Below are 22,679 nucleotides of genomic sequence, written 5' to 3' on the forward strand. Positions count from 1 at the left end.
CATAAGCAGCCATACTTAACATTTCTATAAGAAAGGTAAAGACAGTTCCCCCTGCATTCAAATACCAAGTCATAAATGTCTTACAGGGACTGTCAGTTCTGTGACAGTTTCTTGGTAGCCTAATAACAGGGTGGTTTTGCCATCACCTTCCCAGTCATCTGTCTTCCACCCCACACACACACCCCGGCTAATGCTGGCAACTCATTTGCCACCAAAAGTGGATGGATGGCTGAGTTGGCCAGAGCCTAGCTACATGGCAGAAATCCCAGTGTCAAATTGAAACATGGTCACAGTAGACAAACGACCTACCAATTGCTCCACAAGAGCACAAAATATGGATACTCTAAGCTCTGCAGAGCAGGAACTAACGTTGACAAGACAAATAATTTCTAGCAATCGCTTAAGTATCACAGTGAAACATGTCTAATGTGAGAGGGAGGAGTCAGGCGTTCGAATTTAAAAGTTGTCTGAAAGAGGTGGGTCCTTATGAACGATATGAACAAGACAGACCAACTCATAAAAGGTTATTCCAGGGGAAAGTGCGGAGCCTGGAGTTAGCACAGACAGGAGTAGGCTGCCTAGGGCTGCCGCCTAGGGAGAGATGAGGCAGCATGAATGCACATATGGTGGAAAGCAGTTTGGACCGAAGTCAAGGTAGAGCCCAAAGAAGTGGGGTAACAGTGGAGGAAGGTAAGTTGTGTAGCTGAATTTTGGATAGACTCAGGGCTTGTTTCAAGGGGTACTCGGGGATGCTGAGTATCGGCACCTTTCCCTTTACTTGTTATCATTGACGCTCTAGGAAATGATTGAACAGCCCAATCTCTTCACATCCCATTCCCCAGATTCTAGAAAGTTCTGTGCCCAAATTTCTGACTAACACACAAATTTGGGCAGAGAAGTTATAGCATAGTGTCAGTTGTACCCTAACTTAATTGTTAAATTAGACGTCAATTGAACTTAAATACCAATAATAGCCCTTAAGTGTTGTTAATTGGTGATAATTGGCTGTAATTTGTAGTTACGCATAACTGTACTTAGACGCTGTTCTATGAACTTACCCCTGGATTCTATATAGTGCACCTAGAGATCCGCACTGAAATCCAGGTGTATTCTGTAACAACGCATAACAATTGGCATAACAAGCCAATTAGCATTATCGCTTAAGCAATAATGAGCACTAACTGGCCATTCTTCTAAGGAAATCCCTTCTCATCGTTTCTACTCCCTCCAGGGTATCCACTCTATTGGCTATTTTCATGTCATCCGCAAAAAGGCAAATCTTTCCTTCCAACCCTTCAACAATATCTCCCGCAAATATATTAAACAGAATAGGCCCCAGCACCGACCCCTGAGGAACTCCACCGCTAACCTTCCTTTCCTCCGAGCGGATTCCATTTACCACCACCCTCTGCCACCTGTCAGTCAACCAGTTTCTTATCCAGTTCACCACTTTCGGTCCTAAGTTCAACCCTTTCAGCTTATTCATGAGTCTTCTGTGGGGGACCGTATCAAAGGCTTTGCTGAAGTCCAAGTAGATTACATCTAGCGCACGTCCCTCATCCAGTTCTTTGGTCACCCAGTCAAAAAAGTCAATAAGATTCGTTTGGCAGGATTTTCGTTTGGTAAAGCCATGTTGCCTCGGGTTCTGTAACCCGTCGGGTTCTAGAAAGTTAACTATCCTTTCTTTCAACAGCGACTCCATTATTTTTCCTACCACCGACGTGAGACTTACCAGTCTGTAGTTTCCCACTTCTTCCCTGTCTCCACTTTTGTGAAGAGGGACCACATCCGCTTGTCTCCAATCTCGTGGAATCTCTCCCGTCTCTAAAGATCTATTAAATAAATCTTTAAGAGGTCCCGCCAGGACCTCTCTGAGTTCCTTAAGTATCCTGGGATGTATCTCATCCGGCCCCATAGCTTTGTTCACTTTCATATTCTCCAGCTGTTTATAAACTCTTTCTTCTGTAAATGGCGCAGTATCCACTCCATTCCCAGACGTTCCCTCGGCAGCCAACCGCGGTCCTTCTCCAGGATTTTCCTCCGTGAACACCGAAGAGAAATAATTGTTTAGCACGTTCGCTTTATCTTCATCACTCTCCACATAGCCATTCTCATTATCTTTCAGTCTCGCAATTCCATTCCTTCCTCTTCTCCTTTCTCCAATATATCTGAAAAAAGTCTTGTCACCTCTCTTTACATCTTTAGCCATTTTTTCTTCCGCTCGCGCTTTCGCTAGCCGCATTTCCCTCTTTCAGTTTAATCCAATAATCTTTTCCGTGATCCTCTCGTTGTGTTCGTTTGTATTTCTTGAACAAATCCTCTTTTGCTCTTATTTTTTCAGCTACTTGTTTGGAGAACCATATAGGCTTCCTGTTTCTCTTATTTTTGTTTACTTTCCTCACAAAAAGATCAGTCGCCATATTTATAGCAGCCTTTAGCTTGGACCACTGTTTTTCCACTTCTCCTACGCCTTCCCACGCCAACAGTCCTTCTTCAGGTATTCCCCCATTTTATCAAAATGCAGCATCTCGGATATTTTTGTATTTTGCACGGTACGGGAGGAAATGAATTTCGCTTTGTACTGCACCAGTGTTGCACTGCAGGCACAGTCCAGTATCTTGGGGTCTCCAGGTCAGTTTACTTGGTCTAAAATGCGATCATTTGTAAAGCTTGATCCATATTTTGCAGGTGTGACCAAGGTGAGGTGACTTGAGTAGGGATTTGTTGCAGTCAGTCTTGTTCTCTTTTCCCAAGAAGCTGTATTTTCTAAGGCCTAGCGTAATATTTGCAATGATGCCTTTTCATGGACTTTGTGGCCGGCTGCAGGAGGTGCTCCCTCAGTGGTCACCTTTCCCTTGAAAAATGCCCAGCAGCTGAGGATCAACCCCTTCTTTTGCCCTGGATAGACTGAAGCTGAGGAAGATGATCCAGCACAAAATGCATGCGAAGCAGGTTACAGTAGTCTGGGGGGGGGGGGGGGGGGGGGGGGGAAGAGACCATAGAGAGGATAAGGATTTCAGTACTGTATCCAAGAAGGAAGTGGCAGGTTTTCATGATATTATAAAGAAATGACATAGCAATATGAGCAAAGATGAAGAGAGAGTTTGACTTAATGCACCGCCCTTCAGGTAAATCAGAGCAGTGTACAATTAAAACCACAGAAGGAAAGGAACTCCATCCAATATAAAAGGAAAGAGAATAAAGGCTTCATATTAACAAAAAAAACACACACACAACATAGGGTTCCAGAGCGGTTCCACTCCCATGAGGAAATAAGGGGGGAAGTTAGGGAAAGCTGTTCTGAAGAAATGTGCCTTAAGCAATGACAGAAACCGAGGATAGGATTGTTCAGAACACAGATCAAGGAGGGAACTGTATAGAAAAAGAAGGCCGATTGAGGAGTGGACTCGAGATGAGAGCAAAAGACTGAGGGAAGAGAAAGTTGAGAAGCTGTAAATGAACAGAACGAGAGCGAGAAGGAATACAAGGGGCAATCAAAGACGAATGACAGGCCGGAGAACCAGTGTAAAGAACTTATGAGCCAGTGTAAGAATCTTAAATACGACAGGGAGCCAGTGATGTTGAGCCAGGAGAGGTCAGATCTATGAGCATGCAGAAGAGGTTGTGTAGCTGTATCCTGAACAGTTTGGAGACAGGTGAGAACAACTTTAGGCAAACCAGCAAAGACTATGTTACAATAGTCGAGACGCGAGGAGACAAGGCCAGAAAGTAATGTAGCCCAAGAGGCATTGTCAAGATAGAAGAAAGATGACCCAAGGTTGTGGGCCAAGGGCAAAAGGGGATCATAGTGGTATCCGGCATTATAGAAAACGTAGATGAGGCAAGTCTGGAGTCAGCAATGGAGGAAAAGGGTACAGACAAAATATTTGAATGGATTCTCATCCACATACCAATCGTATTATCGAACTCGGTGCAAATAAACACCAGCGAGAGATGACTATCCAGATTTGGGAGGCAGCTTCTGAGTCATTCTGCCCCTCTCTACCCCTTCTCCCTCCTCCCTCCTCCATGTTCTCAGAGAGAGGAGAAACACAAGCTAACTAGCAAATGTCAAACCTGCTCTTTTTCTGGCTGACATTAGAAAAAGGAATAAAAAAGCTCCTTTCAGCTGCGCATCATAAGAAAGGAATGTGCGATTGTGAGGACTGACTGTTTCCTGCAGGATGGGAGACACTCGCAGTATGATAGAAGGGCAGACAGCTCACAGATCTCAGCCCACCAGTCCCTCATGCGCCCTCAGGCACTTCCGGCTTTTTAAATCATTCTAGGAATTGAAGACGAATTCTCACTCCCACAATGCTTAGCAATGAGAGTTATAAATCCAGGACTGCATTAAAAAAATCTGCAATTTCATTCACACATATTCACCAAAGATCAAAGCCCCTGATATTCAGCCCACTGGCCCCGGATATACAATGTCGGCTGGTTCCGGTGACCGGCATCGAATATCCGGGGTTTTTTTTTGGCCGACTCTAACTTAACCTGCTGTTTGAATGTTCAGCGGTCGCCAGTGGGCTGCTTTTTCTGCGGTGTGGCTCCAGCACCTAAATTTACACACGTAACTGCTAATTAAATCTAATTAGTGCTATTAATTGCTTGTTATGATATTAATACAATTGTAAGTTTGATGTTAAACTGTACACGGCTTCGGGTGAATCTCTTCATAAAGGCGGTTAATAAACCCCAATAAATAAATAATTAATAATCATGAGCGCTAATTGGCTCGTTATTCAATTAAGTTGCACAAGCAAATTGGAAGCGCAGTCAAATTTGCATGCCCAACTCAAAGTGCCATATGTAGGATCCAGGGGATGAGATAACTGGCTGTCTCACGCTTTGCTGGCTAAGCGCTATTTCCTAGCACTGAATTTCGACCCAACATGCCCAGTGCTCGGTACCAAGGCCATAGATTCTGGTATCATGTAGAGCACCAGTGATGGATTTCAGTTTTTACTAACCCTCAACACCACTTCCTGACCCATCCGCTTCCCTGTCCTAAAAAGGCTGGACATGGTCCAGGGCAAGAGTCTTAACCCAGTGTTTCCCTAGTCAGTCCTCGAGTTCCCCTTTGCCAGTCAGGTTTTCAGGATATCCACAATGCAGGGGCGTAGCCTGACACCCAAGTTTGGGGGGTCTGGACCCAAGGTGGGTGGGCCGCACTCCACCTTGTCCTACAAGTGATTTGTTTTCTCCCTCTCTCGCCTGCATGCCATATGGTCTTTCAAACATCCCCTCTCCCCCGTATACCATTTAAATAGCAGATTTTCACTAGCACCAAAATGTTGTTGGAAGTTTTTGGCTGGTGGGGCTTGGAGTCCCTGCCAGCCACATTATAGGTGTGCTGCTACTTGGTGGGCCTGAACCTAAAGTGGGTGGGCCTGGGCCCACCCCAGCCCACCCTTGGCTACGCCACTGCCACAATGAATATGCATGAACTTGATTTGCATACACTGCCTCTATTAACAGCCTGGACCTTCTTTTCTCTGCCAAAAACTGGTCACTCCAGAGGTATCAGGCAGATACCGCCAAGAGCCTCCCGGTCCTATATGGTCCACCTGGGCTGCAGAAGCCTGCTTTTCTCAGCAATGTATGTGACTGTACCATCCAATAGAACAGGCAAGAGGGTACTGGGCACAAGCCCCTTGCCTCAAAAACAAGCTTAGAAGGGAAGTATAGAAATCCAGGTCTGTAGTGTATGTGGGAGTGAGAGGGAAGGCGAGAGAGAACTCTGGATGTTGATTCTGGGTAAGTCACAATATTTGAAAGAATATTTGGATTAATATCAACCATCAGTGGTTCCAAGGGAGGCAAGACTGATGGGAACGATAAACTAGTTAACTGTGGAAGTGAGAGAAATGGACTTGCATTTGCCAAGGCTTGGATCCTTGAGCAGACATTTGCATAGGAAGAGATTTGCCAGCCTAGCTGCAAAGTGATTAACTGTTTTGAAATTCTTCCTTTATTGATCTTGTGTTATTGGAATGCTTTGATTTTAACTTTGTAAACAAGCCAGAGCTCAAATATACGGAGCCAATAAAACAAATTGAATTAAAAAAAAAAGAAGAAACACACAAATCGCAGGGAGCAGAGATCATTCTTTTCACAGAGTAAATATTTCCTACATGCTACTGAGAGCACAGAAATAAAAGAACAGATGAAGCCCACACCCCATCCCATGTTCCAAACGAATCCGTCTGCGAAGCTCAGAAGGGACCCTGAAGAAAGAAAAATCAGTTGGGTCTCTGGCCTTGATGAAGGTTCGTTTATAAAACCAAAACACTTGAGAACCAGGGTTTCTCTTTGCATTGAATCCTTTATACTATTTTAGCATAATGGCTGTCTTTTTCCGATAGTGAACAACACAGGAAAAAGTTTCACATCAGTCCCATGGATTTAAAATCTCTCCTTGCAAAGATCAGATCCCTGATATGGAGAAAGAGCCCCGTTTATCAAGCACAAGGATCTATAAGGGAGAGGAAGGCACAGTGGATGGCATGGATGGGCCAGATGGTCTTTCTCTGTTTCCTCACAGGCCATCCACATTTTTGGTTAAAATGACCTTTCAGTCTTGTCTTGCAAACAAAAGGAAATAGTAACATAGTAGATGACGGCAGAAAAAGACCTGCACGGTCCATCCAGTCTGCCCAACAAGATAAACTCATATGTGCTACTTTTTGTGTATACCTGACGTTGATTTGTATCTGTCTTTTTCAGGGCACAGACTGTAGAAGTCTGCCCAGCACTATCCCCGCCAACCAACCACCAGCCCCGCCTCCCACCACCGGCTCCACCACCCAATCTCCGCTAAGCTTCAAAGAATAAGGGTTGGCTACCCCGCACCACCACCACCACCACCTCAGGCTATGGACATCAGGGCCACCGAGAGACTGAGCAGGGTCTGGGGCAGGACCGTCAATGCTGCCTCCCCCCCAAGGATGCTGCATAGTCAGAATTCAGATTGGGGGGGAGCAGAGCCCAAAGTGGGGGAGGCACATTGTGCCCCAACTCCCTACCCCTCACCGCAACTTCACATACCTTGGCTAGCGGGGGGGGGGGGGGGTCCCCAAGCCCCACTAGCAGAAGCCTTTCTCCAGGGCTGTTCTCCGCCTTATTGTCTGCTCTGTGACTGCTTCCTCCCCCCACCCCACCCCCCAGATGCAGGGCCAAAGACCTGACTGAGAGAAACCAAAGTGGAAGGCAGCAGCAGGAAAAGCCAAGAGTGTGAAAACCAGATCAGCAGAGCTTCTTAGTCTGGAGACAGGAGGAAGAATGAAGACCAGCCCTCCCCGTCTCATTCTGCTGCTTCTACCACGCACCAGCTCCATTAAGCCATGGACGTCACAGAACTTGCAAAACTCAGATGATTTATAAGACTTAGTAGTACTGGAAATATTTATCTAACCTTCTAGCCAACTTCCTAATCTAGATTCACTCCACTTGAATCGTCTTTGAAGCATCCTGTGCAGATTCCCCGGTTAGTAGGACAGAAGTAAAGAGGGGGGGGGGGGGGGGGAGACCTAAAATACTGCAGGTAATGAGGATGAAAGACCAAGGCTACAGTCGGCCCATTACTCAATGGCTTGTCCTCCCAGTTCCCTCAGGAGAGGTGCTCAGTACATCAGACCAGCTTCTAAGTTGAAAAAGTACCGAAAAATGGGCCCCTGAAATTACACCTGAGCATCACATTTTTGTGTGAACTGTGGACACTTTTGTTTCTGGCACAGTGGTCTACAAATCCATATTCAATTAATACAGGCTTCTGTGCTGGGGAAACACCTTGACATGGCAAGATTTACTTGCTGGATCCGTGTTTTCAGAGAACTAATCCAGTCCTGGTCATGGAAGAGGATAACAGGATTCCAAATCCATCATACATGCAAAGAAGTCAAAGTAGAACAGGGTCAGGATCCAGTCCACGTCCCACTGGGTCACTGGACAGATGATCATATGACCAAATCTATCCAAAAGAGGCAAAAAAAAGTAACAGCCTGCTTTAAAAACTGAGGAGTTTGCAAAGAGTAACAAGATTCCATGCTACCAATCCCAGGACAAGCAGTGGCTTCCCTAAGTCTGTCTCAATAGCAGACTTGGACTTGTCCTCCATAACTTGTCCAAACCTTTTTTAAACCACTACTACTACTTATCATTTCTATAGCGCTACTAGACGTACACAGCACTGTACACTGAACATGTAAGAGACAGTCCCTGCTCAACAGAGCTTACAATCTAATCAGGACAGACAACCGGGACAAATAAGGGATAAGGACAAAGTGTAGCAAAGAGTAGCAAGATTCCGGAAGCCCAAAGGGTGGCAAGATTCCATACAGAATCCCAAAGGGTGGCAAGATTCCGGAATCCCAAAGAGTAGCAAGATTCCATACAGAATCCCAAAGGGTGGCAAGATTCCGGTATCCCAAAGGGTAGCAAGATTCCAGAATCCCAAAAAGTGGCAAGATTCCGGAAGCCCAAGAGTGGCAAGATTCCGGAATCTCAAAGACTACTACTATTTATCATTTCTATAGTGCTATTAGAAGTACGCAGTTCTGTACACTGGACATAAAGAGACAGTCCCTGCTCAACAGAGCTTACGATCTAATTAGGACAGACAAACAGGACAAATTAGAGATAAGGGAACTACTAAGGTAGGAATGATAAAACATGAGTATTGAACAAGTGAGTGAGGGTTAGGAATTAAAAGCAGCATCAAAAAAGTGGGCTTTTAGCCTAGATTTGAAGACGGCCTGAGATGGAGCTTGAGCAGAAATAAAAGTCACATAATCTGGGAGAGGAAATATGAGGGGTAGAATTTGCTTCCACTTTGTAACCAGATCTGGTCTTATCTGTTCCCTCTGCTTCAAATAAACATCTACTACTACTACACTACCAGACGTACAAATGTTTAAACCCTACCTTAAATTTTTGGTATAAAACTTCTAGACGTAGGTAAAGTCATTCCAAATATAGATTCTGAGCCCTCTAGGGCTGCTGCTGTACCTGATTTGGGAAATGCAAGTTAGTACCTGGAGAAAGAAAAGAATGCAGGAATACCTTTTCTTACAGAGTGCAATGAGCCTCCCCTGCATAGGCTGAAAAATCCCCACATGCAGAGTGCGGAGGTCCAGGTGAGCAGCATGATGTCCTCAGGAGCTGTCAGATCTGGAAGGAAGCAGAGATGTCGAGAGTAAGTCAGTGCAATACCATGACATACCAACCATTCAGTGGCCTGAGTATCAGACCATCACCTGCAGCGGATCTGGGCAACTCTCAAGCTGCCACATTTCAAACAGAATGAGGCACTATGGGAAACATGGTACTTAACTGGAAACATGAAAAAATGTGGAAGAAACCTCGGCCTCTATATTCGTTTCCTCTCCTTGCTTATCGCTAAGAACACAGGAATGGAGATGAGATCACTATTGGTGACTGATGCCATTTGGAGAGGGGAGATGTGATACAGACATTCAGATACCTCCATAGCATAAATCCACAGGAGGCGAGTCTCTTTTAATTGAAAGGAAACTCTGGAACGAGGGGGCATAGGATGAAGGTAAAAGTGGACAGACTCAGAAGTAACCCGAGAAAATACTTCTTCGTGAAAAGGGTGGTGAATTCGTGGAATGGCCTCCCGGTAGAAGTGGTGGAAACGAAGACCTTATCTGAACTTAAGAGAGCTTAAGACAAGTTCGTAGGATCTCTAAGGGAGTGAAAGAGTGAGTAGACGGCATGGGTGGGCAGACTGGAGAGGTCTTCATTTTCATTACAGGTCTTGTGATCTTATAGCCCATTGCCTTGAATGGATTGTGTCACTTATAGAGAGCTGCTAAGTTACACAGTTCCAAAAGAGAGACTTTTAGGCCAGTCCTGGTTTGAACTTACATCCTAAAGCAATGTGGGAGTCATAGTCCCTGATTCTACCCACTGAAATCCCTCCTGCGTGTCCCATAGTATATCATGATAGCAGTGGCGATCCTAGGTCGGCTGCCACCCGGGGCGGATCGCCGCTGCGCACCCCCCTCCCCCCGGGTGCAGCGGCATCCGTCCCCCCAGGGTGCAGCACAGCCCCCCTCCCTCCCTATTCCGGGGCAGAGGGAGCAGGGAACCAGCAGAGCTGACAGTTGCACAGCTGCTCTCTGCACCCTCCAGCAGCGTGCACCCGGGGCGGACCGCCCCCACCGCTCCGCCCTTCCTACACCACTGCATGATAGGTTTGTCAGAAAGCCTGGACTGGCCTAAAATCTGCCACTTAGAACCGGGTAACTTGGCAGCTTTGCTTATGTGGGTCAATTTTTAAACGCTCAGCCAGACGTCCCTTCAGCTGGGGAAGGAGGGGACATTCAATCAGGTTGGAAGCAGGTCCTAAAAAGAGTAAGGTAATTTGCAATAGGGTCAAAGTTCAAAAGCAGGAGGAAATGCACTCAAGTGCAGGGATAAGAACAGTAGACTAGCCCTACAGGGTCATACCAAAGGTCCATCTAGCCCAATATCCTTCTTCCAGCAGCGGCCAATCCAGGTCACAAATACCTGGCAGAATCAAAAAAAGGTAGTAACATTCCATGATACCAATCCCGGGGCAAGCAGTGGCTTTCTCTCTGTCTATCTTAATAGCCATTTCTGGCGCTGCAAATCAGGCAGTGTCACACGCTAACCGGTTACCGCTGGGTTAACGTGGGAGCCCTTACCGCCACCTCAGTGGGTGGAAGTAAGCGGTCCACCCCGAAATGACCGCATGGCAAGTGGTTCACTTGCCACATGGCCATTTCTTTAAGAAAAGAGAAACCTGCCATGGTAAAAGGGGGCCTCGGCGAGTATTAACAACACGCTCCAGCGCCAGTGCAGGCCCCCTTTTTCCGCAGCTTCGTAAAAGGACAACTTAATCTTCTGCTATGTGGAATTAGTGTTGAAGGCCTTACTCAGTTGCAGATGGACCACGTGCAGTGGGCTTCCTTAATTTAGTCTTTTGGCCTCTCGTTCAAAGAGTCCAACAACATTTATCTGACAGGATCTTTCCTTTGTAATCCCACTGCAGCAACATTTGGAAACGCGAAGAGGTACTGGGAAAGTAATTAGGAGAGCAAAACTGTAAATGTAAAAAAAAAAATAGCTACTTTGGTACAACACGTGAACATGATTTTCTTAGATATATTAGTGACAAGAAGAGGTGCAAAAGTGTCTTTGTGAGATTCAAGGCCGAAGGGGAGGAATATTTAGAGGCTGATGAGGGTAAACCAGAATTTGTAAACAAATATTTCTGTCCAGTGGTCACTGAGGAAAGGCCAAGGTCACAGGAATGGAAGTGAAGTAGACCTGAAATGATTTTCGAAAGACTGAGTTAATGAGAAGCTACAGATCTAAAAGTGCAGGTGCCAGACAAGAACTTGGGGACGTTCTGGCAGTTGCACAGTTTGCTCTTTGAACTAGAGTTAGGGCAAAGTGGAGCCTGGAAAGTCCAGGTCCATTGGTCGGATCTCATAGAGAGTAAATTAACGTCTGCTGCAAATGGAGGTCAGTGCAGTTTCTGGAATCCAGTGCATTACAGGCTCCAAGGCAGCGTCTTGTCAGAAGAATACATTTTTTTTTTGACTGGGTAACCAAAACGTTGCATTGGGGACAAAGTTAGAGGTATCGTAGTTGGATTTCAGCAAGGCCTTTGACACAGTTTCAAACAAATGATTTATAAATAAATTGAGCACCAAAATGACTGACTGGGTTAGAAACTGACGCTTGGGTGAATCTCTTCATAAAGGCGGTTAATAAATTCCAATAAATAAAATAAATAAATTTGGCTTTGACCATCATCTTGTCATACAGACTTACCATCTTGAGATCCTCAGACACTATCACCCCAAGCCCTATCTCCTGATTTGTGCTTCTCAGCCTCTTGCCCTCTATCATTTACAGAGTCTTTGGATTTCTACATCCCAAGTGCATCACTCTGCACTTCTTCGCATTAAACTTTAATGTCCACTTCTTCCAGGGTGTCCACTCTGTTACTAAGAATCATGCCATCCACAAACAGGCAAACTTTTTCTTCTAACTCTTTGGTAATGTCACTCAGAAATATATTGAATAGAATTGGCCCCAGTACCATGCCTTCAGGCACTCCACTACTCACCTTCCTTTCCTCCGAGCGAATTCCATTTACCACCTCCCTCTTTGTCTGTCAGTCAACTAATTCAGTTCAGGTACTTTTGGTCCTAACTTCAGCCCACTTAATTTATTCATGAGCCTCCTCTGAGGAACCATGTGAAAAGCTATGCTGAACTCCAGGCAGACTATACCTAGCTCATGTCCTCGATCCAATTCTCTAGTCTCCCAGTCAAAGAAATCAATCAGATTTATTTGACACAAGTTTCCTTTAGCAAAGCATCTTGTAACCCATTGGATTCCAAGAAGTTCACTATCCTTTCCTTTGACAGTGCCTCCATTACTTTTCCAACCTCCAAAGTGAGGTTTACCGGCTTGTAGTTTCCAGCTTCTTCTCTGTCTCCATTTTTGTAATGAGGGACCAAAGCCATTCTTCTCCAATCTCTGGAACCTCCCCTGTCTCCAAGAATTTTTTAAACAAATCTTTAAGAGGACTCACTCGAACCTCTCTAACCTTCCTCGATATTCTGGGTTGTATTTTATTTATTTATTTTTATTACATTTGTACCCCGCGCTTTCCCACTCATGGCAGGCTCAATGCGGCTTACATGGGGCAATGGAGGGTTAAGTGACTTGCCCAGAGTCACAAGGAGCTGCCTGTGCCTGAAGTGGGAATTGAACTCAGTTCCTCAGTTCCCCAGGACCAAAGTCCACCACCCTAACCACTAGGCCACTCCTCCACTCAAGCCCATGGCTTTGTCCACTTACAGTTTTTCAAGTGGTTCTTAAACACTTTCTTCATTCCCATATACCTTTGTCAGCGGACTAATTCCTTCTCTAGGGCTTTTTTCCGTGAACACAGAAGAGAAATATTTCTGTAGCACATCCGCTTTTTCCTCATCACTTTCAGCATCTTTCAGCCTCACAATTCCATTTCTAGCCTTCCTCCTTCCCCTAATAGAGATATTTAATTAACTCTGTGCAACAGAAAGAGAGCTCTGGAATACGTGAAAAGGGATAGACTATGAAGTAACATAAGGAAATATTTCTTTAAAGAAATGGTAGTGGATGCATAGAACGGCCTCCCAGGGGAGATGGTGGAGATGAGAACTGAAAATGTGGGAGAAGCCCAATCTCTAACGGGAGGAAAGGACCATACTGATGAGCAGTTGATATAGGTTAGCAGACTGGATAGGCCATTTGGCAGTGCTTTTCAATCTTTTTTTTGTGGCCGTGACGCCATGATAGTGGCCACATAAAATTGTGTGACCCCCACCCAGAGATGCAAAATAGTGATGTACCTATGGAAAGTCCACCCTATTTGGGGTCCCGACCCACAGTTTGGGAAGCTCTGCCTATGTTCTTCCATATCACTGATGAACAAAGTTGTGAGAGCTACAGTCAAAAACTTCTTCAGCTCTTTCAGCGTCATGGGCTGAGCTACACGAAGTCCTGTACCTTATCCTCTTTCCTTTTTGTAAGTACTCCAAGATCCTCTCTCTTCCTTTCTATTGAGTTTCTGAGCATTTCACACTCATTTCATTTCCTGACCTTCTCTTTCTGTAAATGCCAAGTAAGAGAATTTATCTGCTTTCTGAAGGTCATCCCTGCTCACTAACACCACTTTCTCCTTTCATCTTACCTATTCCTCCTGCGGTTTCCTTTTCTGTCTCTCCATTAAATATCTAAGTAAGGTTTGATCTCATCTATATTGAATGGGTAATTACCAGGATAGTATATCAAAGGGAGGTCTTGCTTGTAGGTCAGTGTACCAGTTCCTTCTTTGGGCCTTCAGTCATCGAGCTGTCCTCCCTGTGTTTCTTTATTTTTACTCATAGCTCTCTTCTCCTAATTTTTTTTCCATATTTTATGAATATTATTCTCTTTGCTCTTACTAATTTTGTTCTTGTTTTCATTTTCCTCTTCTCCACACAGAAATCTGTTGCTTTGCTAATTCTCCACGTTTTAGATTATATTATACATTTGTAAACTATCTTTCCCACATCTTGGCTACAAAGCAAAGGCCAAGGCCAGTAGGGTCTCCTCAACCCCGTCACTCACCCTTCTGAACTCTAAGACTTTAGTTTTTAGAATGGTTCAGCTCACGGCAGAAGTTATTACTGAACCACACGATAAGGTGATCACTAGATTCCAAATTTTCCCTGACCATGAACTCAGTTCTAGATCCAGCACTGCCTCCCTTTGAGTAAGATCTTCCTCTAGTTACACAGAAACATGGACAATGACAACAAATAAATACAACATGGCCTATCCAGTCTGCTCATCCATACCAGCTACTAAACTCTACAATCCTTCAGAGGCATAGGGCTTAGGCCCACTCGGGAGTAGCATGCACCATTGGTTTGAGGATCCACAAGCCCCTCTAGCTGATGCCAATGCATGCTGTGTTCTCACATATGCTCAGCATGCACAAGAATTGACACGCACAGGTGTCCATCATCAGAGGTTAGGAGCGCAGCTGCCAATTGCCACAGTTTTTTGATGGCCCAAAGGTTTCTGCTCAGAATGTCTTAAACTGGTGAGACTTGGGGATCACCGCCAGTCAAGGTAGTAATTTTGTAAGCTTGATAAGTGATGGGAAAGGGAGGGTGGGGGCAGGGTAGAAAGGGAATGGGTCTGTCCCTCAGAGAGCTTCTACACTTGTCCCAGTCTTCGTCTTCTCCACCACCACCACCACTGGAAGGCTGTTCAATGCATCCACCATCTTGTTCATAAAGAAATGTTACCCTAGAACACTGCTGAGTCTGTCTCCTCTCAGTTTTGTTCTATGCCTCTTGTTCCAGAGCTTCTTTTCAATTGAAAGAGACTTGCCTCCTGTGCATTTATTGCATGGAGGCATTTAAATCTCTCTTATCGTATCTTCCTTGTCCTTCTGCCAATATATATATATTGAGTTCTTTGTCTGTTCCCATACACTTCATGATAAAATACATTGACCATTTTAGTAGCCGCCCTCTGGACTAACTGCAGCCTGTTTATATCTTTTTGAAGGTTTGGTCTCCAGAATTGAACACAATATTCTAAATGAGGTCTCAACAGAGTCTACCTACTACTACTACTTAACATTTCTAGAGCGCTACTAGGGTTACGCAGCGCTGTACAATTTAACAAAGAGAGTCTACCTCCTTTTTCCTACTGGCCATTCTTCTCCCTATGTATTCAAGCATCCTTCTAGTTGACTTTTCTACCTGTCCGCCACATATGATCACACTCACGTCCCTCTCCTCTTTGGTACACAAAAGTTCTTCAACTGTGCCGTTCCCTCTGGTTTTTGCAGCTCAAGCACATGACCCTGCATTTTTTAGCATTAAATCTTTGCTGCAAGATTCCAGACCATTCTCCAAATTTTGATATATCCCTCCTTATGTTATCCACACCACCAGGGGTATTACTACACTGCATATTTTCGTATCCGGCACAAAGAGGCAAACCTTACCAGACAGCCCTTTCTCAATATTGCTTACAAAAATGTTAAAAAGAGCCAGGTCAGGGACCAGTCCCTGGTCACACCACTGATAACATCCCTTTCCTCAGAATGAGCTCATTCACCACTACCCTTTCTCGTCTTCCATTCAACCAGTTCCTAAACCAGTCAGTCACTTTAGGGCCCTAACAAGAGCACTGAGCTTATTTATCAATCACCTATGCAGAACTGTGTTAAAGGCTTTGCTAAAATCAAAGTACACTACATTTAATGCTCTCTCTTGATCCAACTCTCTGATCACCCAGTCAAAGAAATTAATCAGATTTGTCTGTCAGACCTGCCTTTAGTGAAACCATGTTGTCTCGCTCTTGCAGTCCATTGGATTCCAAAAACCTCACTATCATCTGTTTCAGAAATGCTTATATTAATTTACTTACAACAGAGGTTAGACTAACTGCCCTGTAGTTCCCAACCGCCTCCTTTCTTCTACTTTTTTTGAAGAGGGACCACATTTGCCCTTCTCCAGTCCTCTCGGACCATTCCCAACTCTAGAAAAGTTGCCCAAAAAATACTCCTTGTAGGGTATCAAGGACATTTCCACTCCTAGTAACGCTGAAACTTGTAGGCTCCAGCCCACATCTGGTAGGCTGAGGTGACCTCAAAGCAGGTCCTCCCTTTGGTCCAGCATCCTGAGGATCAGTTTTATACTTGAATCCACCTCCTTCCCCTGTCTGGAGGTGTGTTTCCGTACCTGGAATTCAGCTTCTTCCTGCTCTCTTTTAATTCAGTGGATACTACTGTGTTCCCACTAAAAAGAACTCTCCCTCTTCTTTCCTTTTCTTTTCTCAGTTCTCTCTTCTATCTCTTTACACCAAGATTCTGTGATCACAACAATATCTAAAGTCTTTCTCTGCTATGGTGGCCTTCAGGACTGTGACTCTCCAAGCCAATGATCCACCTCAAATTTTTTTTCCACATTGCTAACTGTTATCTCTCACAGGAGCATCTCAAGCCAGAATCGTGCCCTGTGCGACACACACCCTAATGCCCCACCCCACTACCATAGTGGAAACATTGGGTGGGTATTTTTGCACCCGTCTCCCTTGGGCCTTGCGCAGCCCCACTGCTCGCACAGCCCTTGGGATGGCCCTGATCACTCATATTCATCTGGTTTCTGTCTCCCAAAGGTTGATTTTGGGCTTTCATCCTTGCAGAGCTAACCTTGTTTACTTCATTTGTTTGGGGGAGGGGAAAAGAGTTGATGCTTCCCTCTTCCCTAGTTTAAGTGCTGGTTGAAACAGGATTTGAAAAGGATGTGCCAAGGACTGTAGAATCTTTCCTGGGTGGATGAGAACTATCTCATTTGTAAATCCTTATGCCAAGGAAAAAAACAAAGGAGTAGGGTATCTGATGGAACTTCCAACACAAATCCAAGAAACGTGGACTTCAATATAGTAGAAAATGTATTGTGGTGAATAGACCTCTAAGACTCGACACGGGACTGTGTTGTGGCGATTCCGCCTGCATCAGGAGTCTGTGAGTGTGAAGCCTCAAGTATATCTACTGTTAAGACAAGAGGCCATGAATATACTCCTTCAAAAGCATTAATCCGCAAACAAACCTCTTCCAGAGACGGGAAGGCGGTAGTACTAGAGGACATGATTTGCGGTTGAAGGGGGGCAGACTCAAGAGTAATGTCAGGAAGTATTTTTTCACGGAGAGGGTGGTGGATATGTGGAATGCACTCCTTGTGGGAGGTGGTGGAGATGAAAACGGTAATGGAATTCAAACTTGCGTGGGATAAACACAAAGGAATCCTGTTTAGAAGGAATGGATCCAGTGAATCTTAGCGGAGATTGGGTTGCAACACCAGTAATTGAGAAGCAAAACCAGTGCTGGACAGACTGGGCAGACTTCTACGGTCTATGCCCTGATTGTGACTGAATAGATATGGATGGGCTGGAGTGTAAATTTTAAGGGGCTTCAACGTTAGCTTCAGAACTTTTAGTACAAGAACAGTGCTGGGCAGACTTCTATCGTCTGTGCCCTGAGAAAGGCAAGGACAAATCAAACTCTGGTATAAAGTATCACATACCATGTAAAATGAGTTTATTTGTTGGGCAGACTGGATGGACCTTTCAGGTCTTTATCTGCCGTCATTTACTATGTTACTTTTTGGGGTTCTACATGGAATGTTGCTACTAATTGGGATTCCAGAACCTTGTAACTCTTTAGGATTCCAGAATCTTCAGAACTTTTAGTCCAAGAACAGTGCTGGGCAGACTTCTACGGTCTGTGCCCTGAGAATGACAAGGACAAATCAAACTCTGGTATAAAGTATCACATACCATGTAAAATGAGTTTATCTGTTGGGCAGACTGGATGGACCTTTCAGGTCTTTATCTGCCGTCATTTACTATGTTACTCTTGAGAGATGAAGATTGATGTTTACTCTTTCAAAAGAAAACTCCACTGTGAAGCCAATCAATGTCTCTGTACAGAGTATATTGATAGCCTCTTGTCTTAACAGTAGATATACTTGAGGCTACACACTCACAGACTTCTGACGCAGGCGGAATCACCGAAAGACGGCACCATGTCGAGTCTTAGAGGTGCAATCACCACAATAAATTTTCTACTATATTGAAGTCAATGTTTCCTGGTTTTGTGTTGGAAGTTCCACCTTACTCCTCTGTTTTTTCCTTGCGACTTTTCATAGTGGCGTCTTTGTTCCTCTACCTTTGCGTGCTTTCCCCACATCAATCCTTATCCCCACAGAACATCTTCAGTCACCGCTAGACCCAAATGTTTCTTTCCTGCCTCAGACACAGGCAGGGCTGTCTAATGCCCTATCCAGGGGCAGGGCTAGCTGTAGTATATAGGTCAGGGAAGCCCTGGTCAGCTGGTCAACATGAAAGACCAGCCCACCCATGACGGCCAAGATACTTGGATGCCTTCCATCCTGCTTTATGCTGTTCTTCTGTGACTCTTGTCACATCACTCACTGCAGAGCTCTGGAATGGAAACCCTTAAGTCTGTGTTTACAACTCAGAGAAGAGACTTTGATTTACTGGATACAGCTGGAGCATTCGACAGCAGGATGGGGCCCTAATCACTAAGGTTCTTTTCCTAATGGCTTATCCAGCCCTGCTTACAGTTCTAGAAATAGTGAAGGTAGCATCAATGCCAAACATTACTCCAGGAGTAGAGTGCCGGGCAGGAAGAATTTCCTGGGACGTGGCAGGCTCTTGGCTGGTCTTTGTATCCACCCCCAACCTCTTTTCCTCCTCCTTATATCTTGGAGTAAGAGTTCAGGTCACAGCAAGCAGAGATACCGCTGCCATTACAAACTGGTTTTCCAGTCTGGCTTTGTTAAATCCCATCCCAATACATTCTGAAAATCAAATCTTAAACAAGGTTCATGAGGACATGGCATTAGGTTGATACAACCTAATGTGTGTGAGAGAAGCTCACTGTCCTGTATTATATTGTGTGTGTGTGTGTGGGGGGGGGGGGGGGGGGAGAGACTTTTACCATTAGAGCCTAACAAAAGAGTTGTCATGCTGGGTCAGATCATCTAGGCCAGTATCCTTTTTCCAGCAGTGACCAGTCCAGGTCTCAAGTACCTGGCAGAATCCCAAAAAGTAGCAAGATTCCATTTTACATAACCCCAGGGATAAGCAGCGGCTTTCCCCATGTCTAGCCTAATAACAGTTTATGGACTTTTCCTCCTGGAATTTGTCTAAACCTGTTTTAAACCCAGCTATACTAACTGCTTTTATCATATCCTCTGGCAACGAGTTGCAGAGCTTAACTATGCATTGAGTTAAAACAAGTTCAGAGAAATTTCAGTGTCCTCTGGTCTTTGAACTTTTAGAAAGAGTAAACAATTTATTCTGCTCCACGCGTGATTTTATAGACCTCTATCATATTTCCCCTCAGTCCTCTCTTTGCTGTATCTCCAGGTCCTGTTGAATAATAGATCCACCAACAACGTTTGACAAGAAAAATCTAAATCAAATGCAAAATTGCAAAACTCTCTTCCTTCAGAGGAGTCAATTATCCCTTCTACCCTCAGACATTAGAAAAACAGCCATGAAGGCATCTCTACAGGCGAGTTCTTACACACGTTACACGTTATATAATGTAATGTTGATGGACCGAAGAATATGTCAAGAATCCTTCAAAGATAGAAACTCCTGAATGCAGGTGAGCAAAAGCACCCCCTGGCCCCTTTGGGGTTCACATGAAGGGGCTGTGCTGTGTACATGGAGAGTGACAGAAAGTCTCCCTCTCAGCATTTGGAAGCTTCTGCTCTGCAGCACTTTTCCCTTTGCATGTTCAGACTGGTGCTTTCACCTTCCTGATAGGAAGAAAACATCACTCCTGTCAGGCTTTCTGCACCCATGTCCTCTGATGGATTGCCAGAGGCTGCCCACCACCCCTGAGCTCAGACAAGAAATCCCAGTCCTCTGCTGCTACCCTCCTCCCCCCCCCCCCCCCCCCACCCCCATGTCTTCAGCTTAGCCTTACCCTTCTGGGGAGTCCGAGGAGTCACAGCACTGGGGGCAGGACCATAGCTGGAGGGGACGTCTCAGGTGAGCTGGACACTCTACACACTTCCCTCTTTCAGCCGCAAACTTTCTTCGCAGATTTTTCTTCTCTTTCTTTCTAGCAAATAAAGATTTCCAAGCGACTGACTCTTTTGCTGGTGAAGATCCTTCTGCAGCAACTGACATCCACTGGCTCTTCCTGGAAAGAACAGTGAAGTCTTCTCCCTCTCCTTCTCCCTTTCTCTCCCTCCCTCTCCTCCTCCTCTCCTAGTCTTTCTCCCTCCCTTTCCCCCCCAGCTTAGAGTCTAGTAAAGAGAGAGCAGACTTCCCAAGACAACTTGCCAGTTGCCAGGTTTCTGCAAACTGGAATACCAGGAGGCAGTAAAGGTACTGGAAAGCTGAGAGATTATAATCTAAGTCAGATGTGCAGTGAACAAAGCAATGGGCTCAGCCCATCTCCTCCAGAACAATCCCTCCGACACTGGGAAGAGTTCTTAGCAGTGCCGCCTTGCCAAAGTTCATTCCTCAGGGATCAGCTGAAGCTCAGTACTGTGTGTTTTACAGAATGCGATATAAACCTGCCACAAATCACAGGTAGACAGAGCAGAACGGACACTGGCACATGTACAGACAATTTCCAGCAATGTTTGAAATTTCAGCTGTAGGGTGCCTCTTCCTTCCCCTTCATTCTTGGTGTAATATAGTGAATTACAGGACTGAGGAATGGCACACACTTCAGGAGCTCCTGTCAACACCAGAGAGTGGAAAAATGCAGGTAGCTGGGAGACCCAGTATGAGTGTGTACGGGGCAGGGGCGTAGCCAGACAACAGATTTTGGGTGGGCCTAGGCAAGAATTGGGTGGGCACCAAGTGTTCTCCCCCCACCCCCCAAAAAAAAAATAAATCTCAGCTGGTGGGAAAACGCTTCTTTCCACCTTGGCAGCAGGAATGCACTGAAAACTGAGCATGCGCGGGTGCCGGTGCCATGGAGAGTAGCGTTTTTGTTACCATCAGGGGAAAATCTTCAGCTGGCAGAGCTTGGGATTCCCACCAGTTACCACTAAACATGTGCTACTGTTGGGTGGGCCTGAGCCATAAATGGGTGGGCCCTGGCCCACCCAAGCCCACCTGTGGCTATGCCACTGGTACGGGGCCTTCTTAGTCTGCCTACCTCTGTTTCCATGTTTTATCATTTTCTTGCTTTTGACATGGTGAATTGGAAGAGTAAAGTCAGGGGCCCTACTTCCCAGATGAAGGTACAGGATCCTCGCCAAAGCATTGGAAACAGACTGAGGAGTCCATTGTAGCAGGACGTGGGTGGAGATCAAAGAACCCCACAGCAGCACATGGAACATTTTTAAATGGGGGTGCATTGAACTGTGAGGTGGAGAGGACCCATCCCTGCAAGAGATGCTCTAAGTTGTACTGCCAGAGGAGCTGGTTGGGGAAGCCGTCATGCCGAACCTTGCGGGATTTCTGGCTTGCAGAAACATGAGAAGTGACATCTTGGTGTCAGAGACTCTGTTGAGAGGCCGAGGAGAGCTGGGTGCAGGTGAAAGAGAAAAATGTGAGCAGATAAAGACCATATGGCCCATCCAGGCCATCTATGCTCCCTATCACTCCCGAGAAGATCCTGATAGAGATCTGAACCTGGCTTAGGCCTGGAGTTCAGGATGAGTATCCTACAGCTGTACCCGGAGCAAGCTAATACTTAAGAGAAGATGCTCCAGATGGGTCCCAAGGCCACACTCCTAGGCATTTGGAATTGGCTGGAGCTCAGTTAAAAGGGTTTGCCAAGAAGGAAGAAACTGCCCTCAGCAACCCCAAGGTCTATCAGCCCACTGGCTGTTGAGCCTCCTATACAAGGAGTCTCTCTGCTGCAGGATGATCTGTTACTTGATTTCTGACTCCAGTTCCAGGCCCTGTTTCAGATTCCAGTTCCAGGTCCACAGCCCTAGTCTGACTCTAACTCTTGCTATCTGCAAGTGCCTGATCCATTCCTCTGTCTTCAGCCATGCAGTTCCTGACTCCTGATGCTTCTCAGCTACTGCCTAAGCCTGAGCTTCCACTGCAGAGGCTCAGCTCCACTTTGAGCCCTACAAATCTAATCTAATTTAGCATTTATATGTCACTGGATCCCCAGCGGTGCAAAGTGGATCACATAGTTACAGAAGAAGAGTAAAACCAGTAAATCAATAAGGCATAATAATTAGCATAAGAAGTTTTTAAATAAATACGTTTTGAGAGCATGTCTGAAGCTAGAATAGTAATAGATCTCTAGGTAATGCGTTCCAACCTAAAAGAGCTTGATAGTTATAAGATCTTTGAAAGATTCTTATAAAATGCACATCTTTAGGTGTAGAAAAATAAATAATACACAATGATGTCATTAGCAAAAGAGAATAGATGTACCAAGTATTCTGGAACAAATACCTTAAGGATGGCAACATGACACCAGGGCTTATATCAGGAAGAAATCTGTCTGAACATTACCGTTGGCAGCCCTGCTTGTGAGGCTTCACCAGGTCCCCTTTGATCAAATTCCTTATATTATTCTGGATTCATCATGGATTGTT

General features: G+C 45.2%; 1 protein-coding gene across 4 annotated transcripts in view; it reads right to left on the reverse strand.

The window, feature by feature from the left end:
* Nucleotides 1-9,125, reverse strand: part of LOC115479512 (collagen alpha-1(XVI) chain-like) — a 125,880-nt gene extending 116,755 nt beyond the window's left edge. For all 4 annotated transcript variants that reach the window (XM_030217460.1, XM_030217459.1, XM_030217458.1 and 1 more), the window contains exon 1: nucleotides 9,070-9,125. In XM_030217460.1, coding sequence (XP_030073320.1) covers nucleotides 9,070-9,124 — 55 coding nt within the window. In that variant the 5' untranslated portion in view covers nucleotide 9,125. The remainder of the gene's footprint in view (nucleotides 1-9,069) is intronic.
* Between the last annotated feature and the right edge of the window lie 13,554 nt (nucleotides 9,126-22,679).

This window comes from Microcaecilia unicolor, chromosome 11 (genome assembly GCF_901765095.1).
Source record: "Microcaecilia unicolor chromosome 11, aMicUni1.1, whole genome shotgun sequence".
NCBI classification, from domain to species: Eukaryota; Metazoa; Chordata; class Amphibia; order Gymnophiona; family Siphonopidae; genus Microcaecilia; species Microcaecilia unicolor.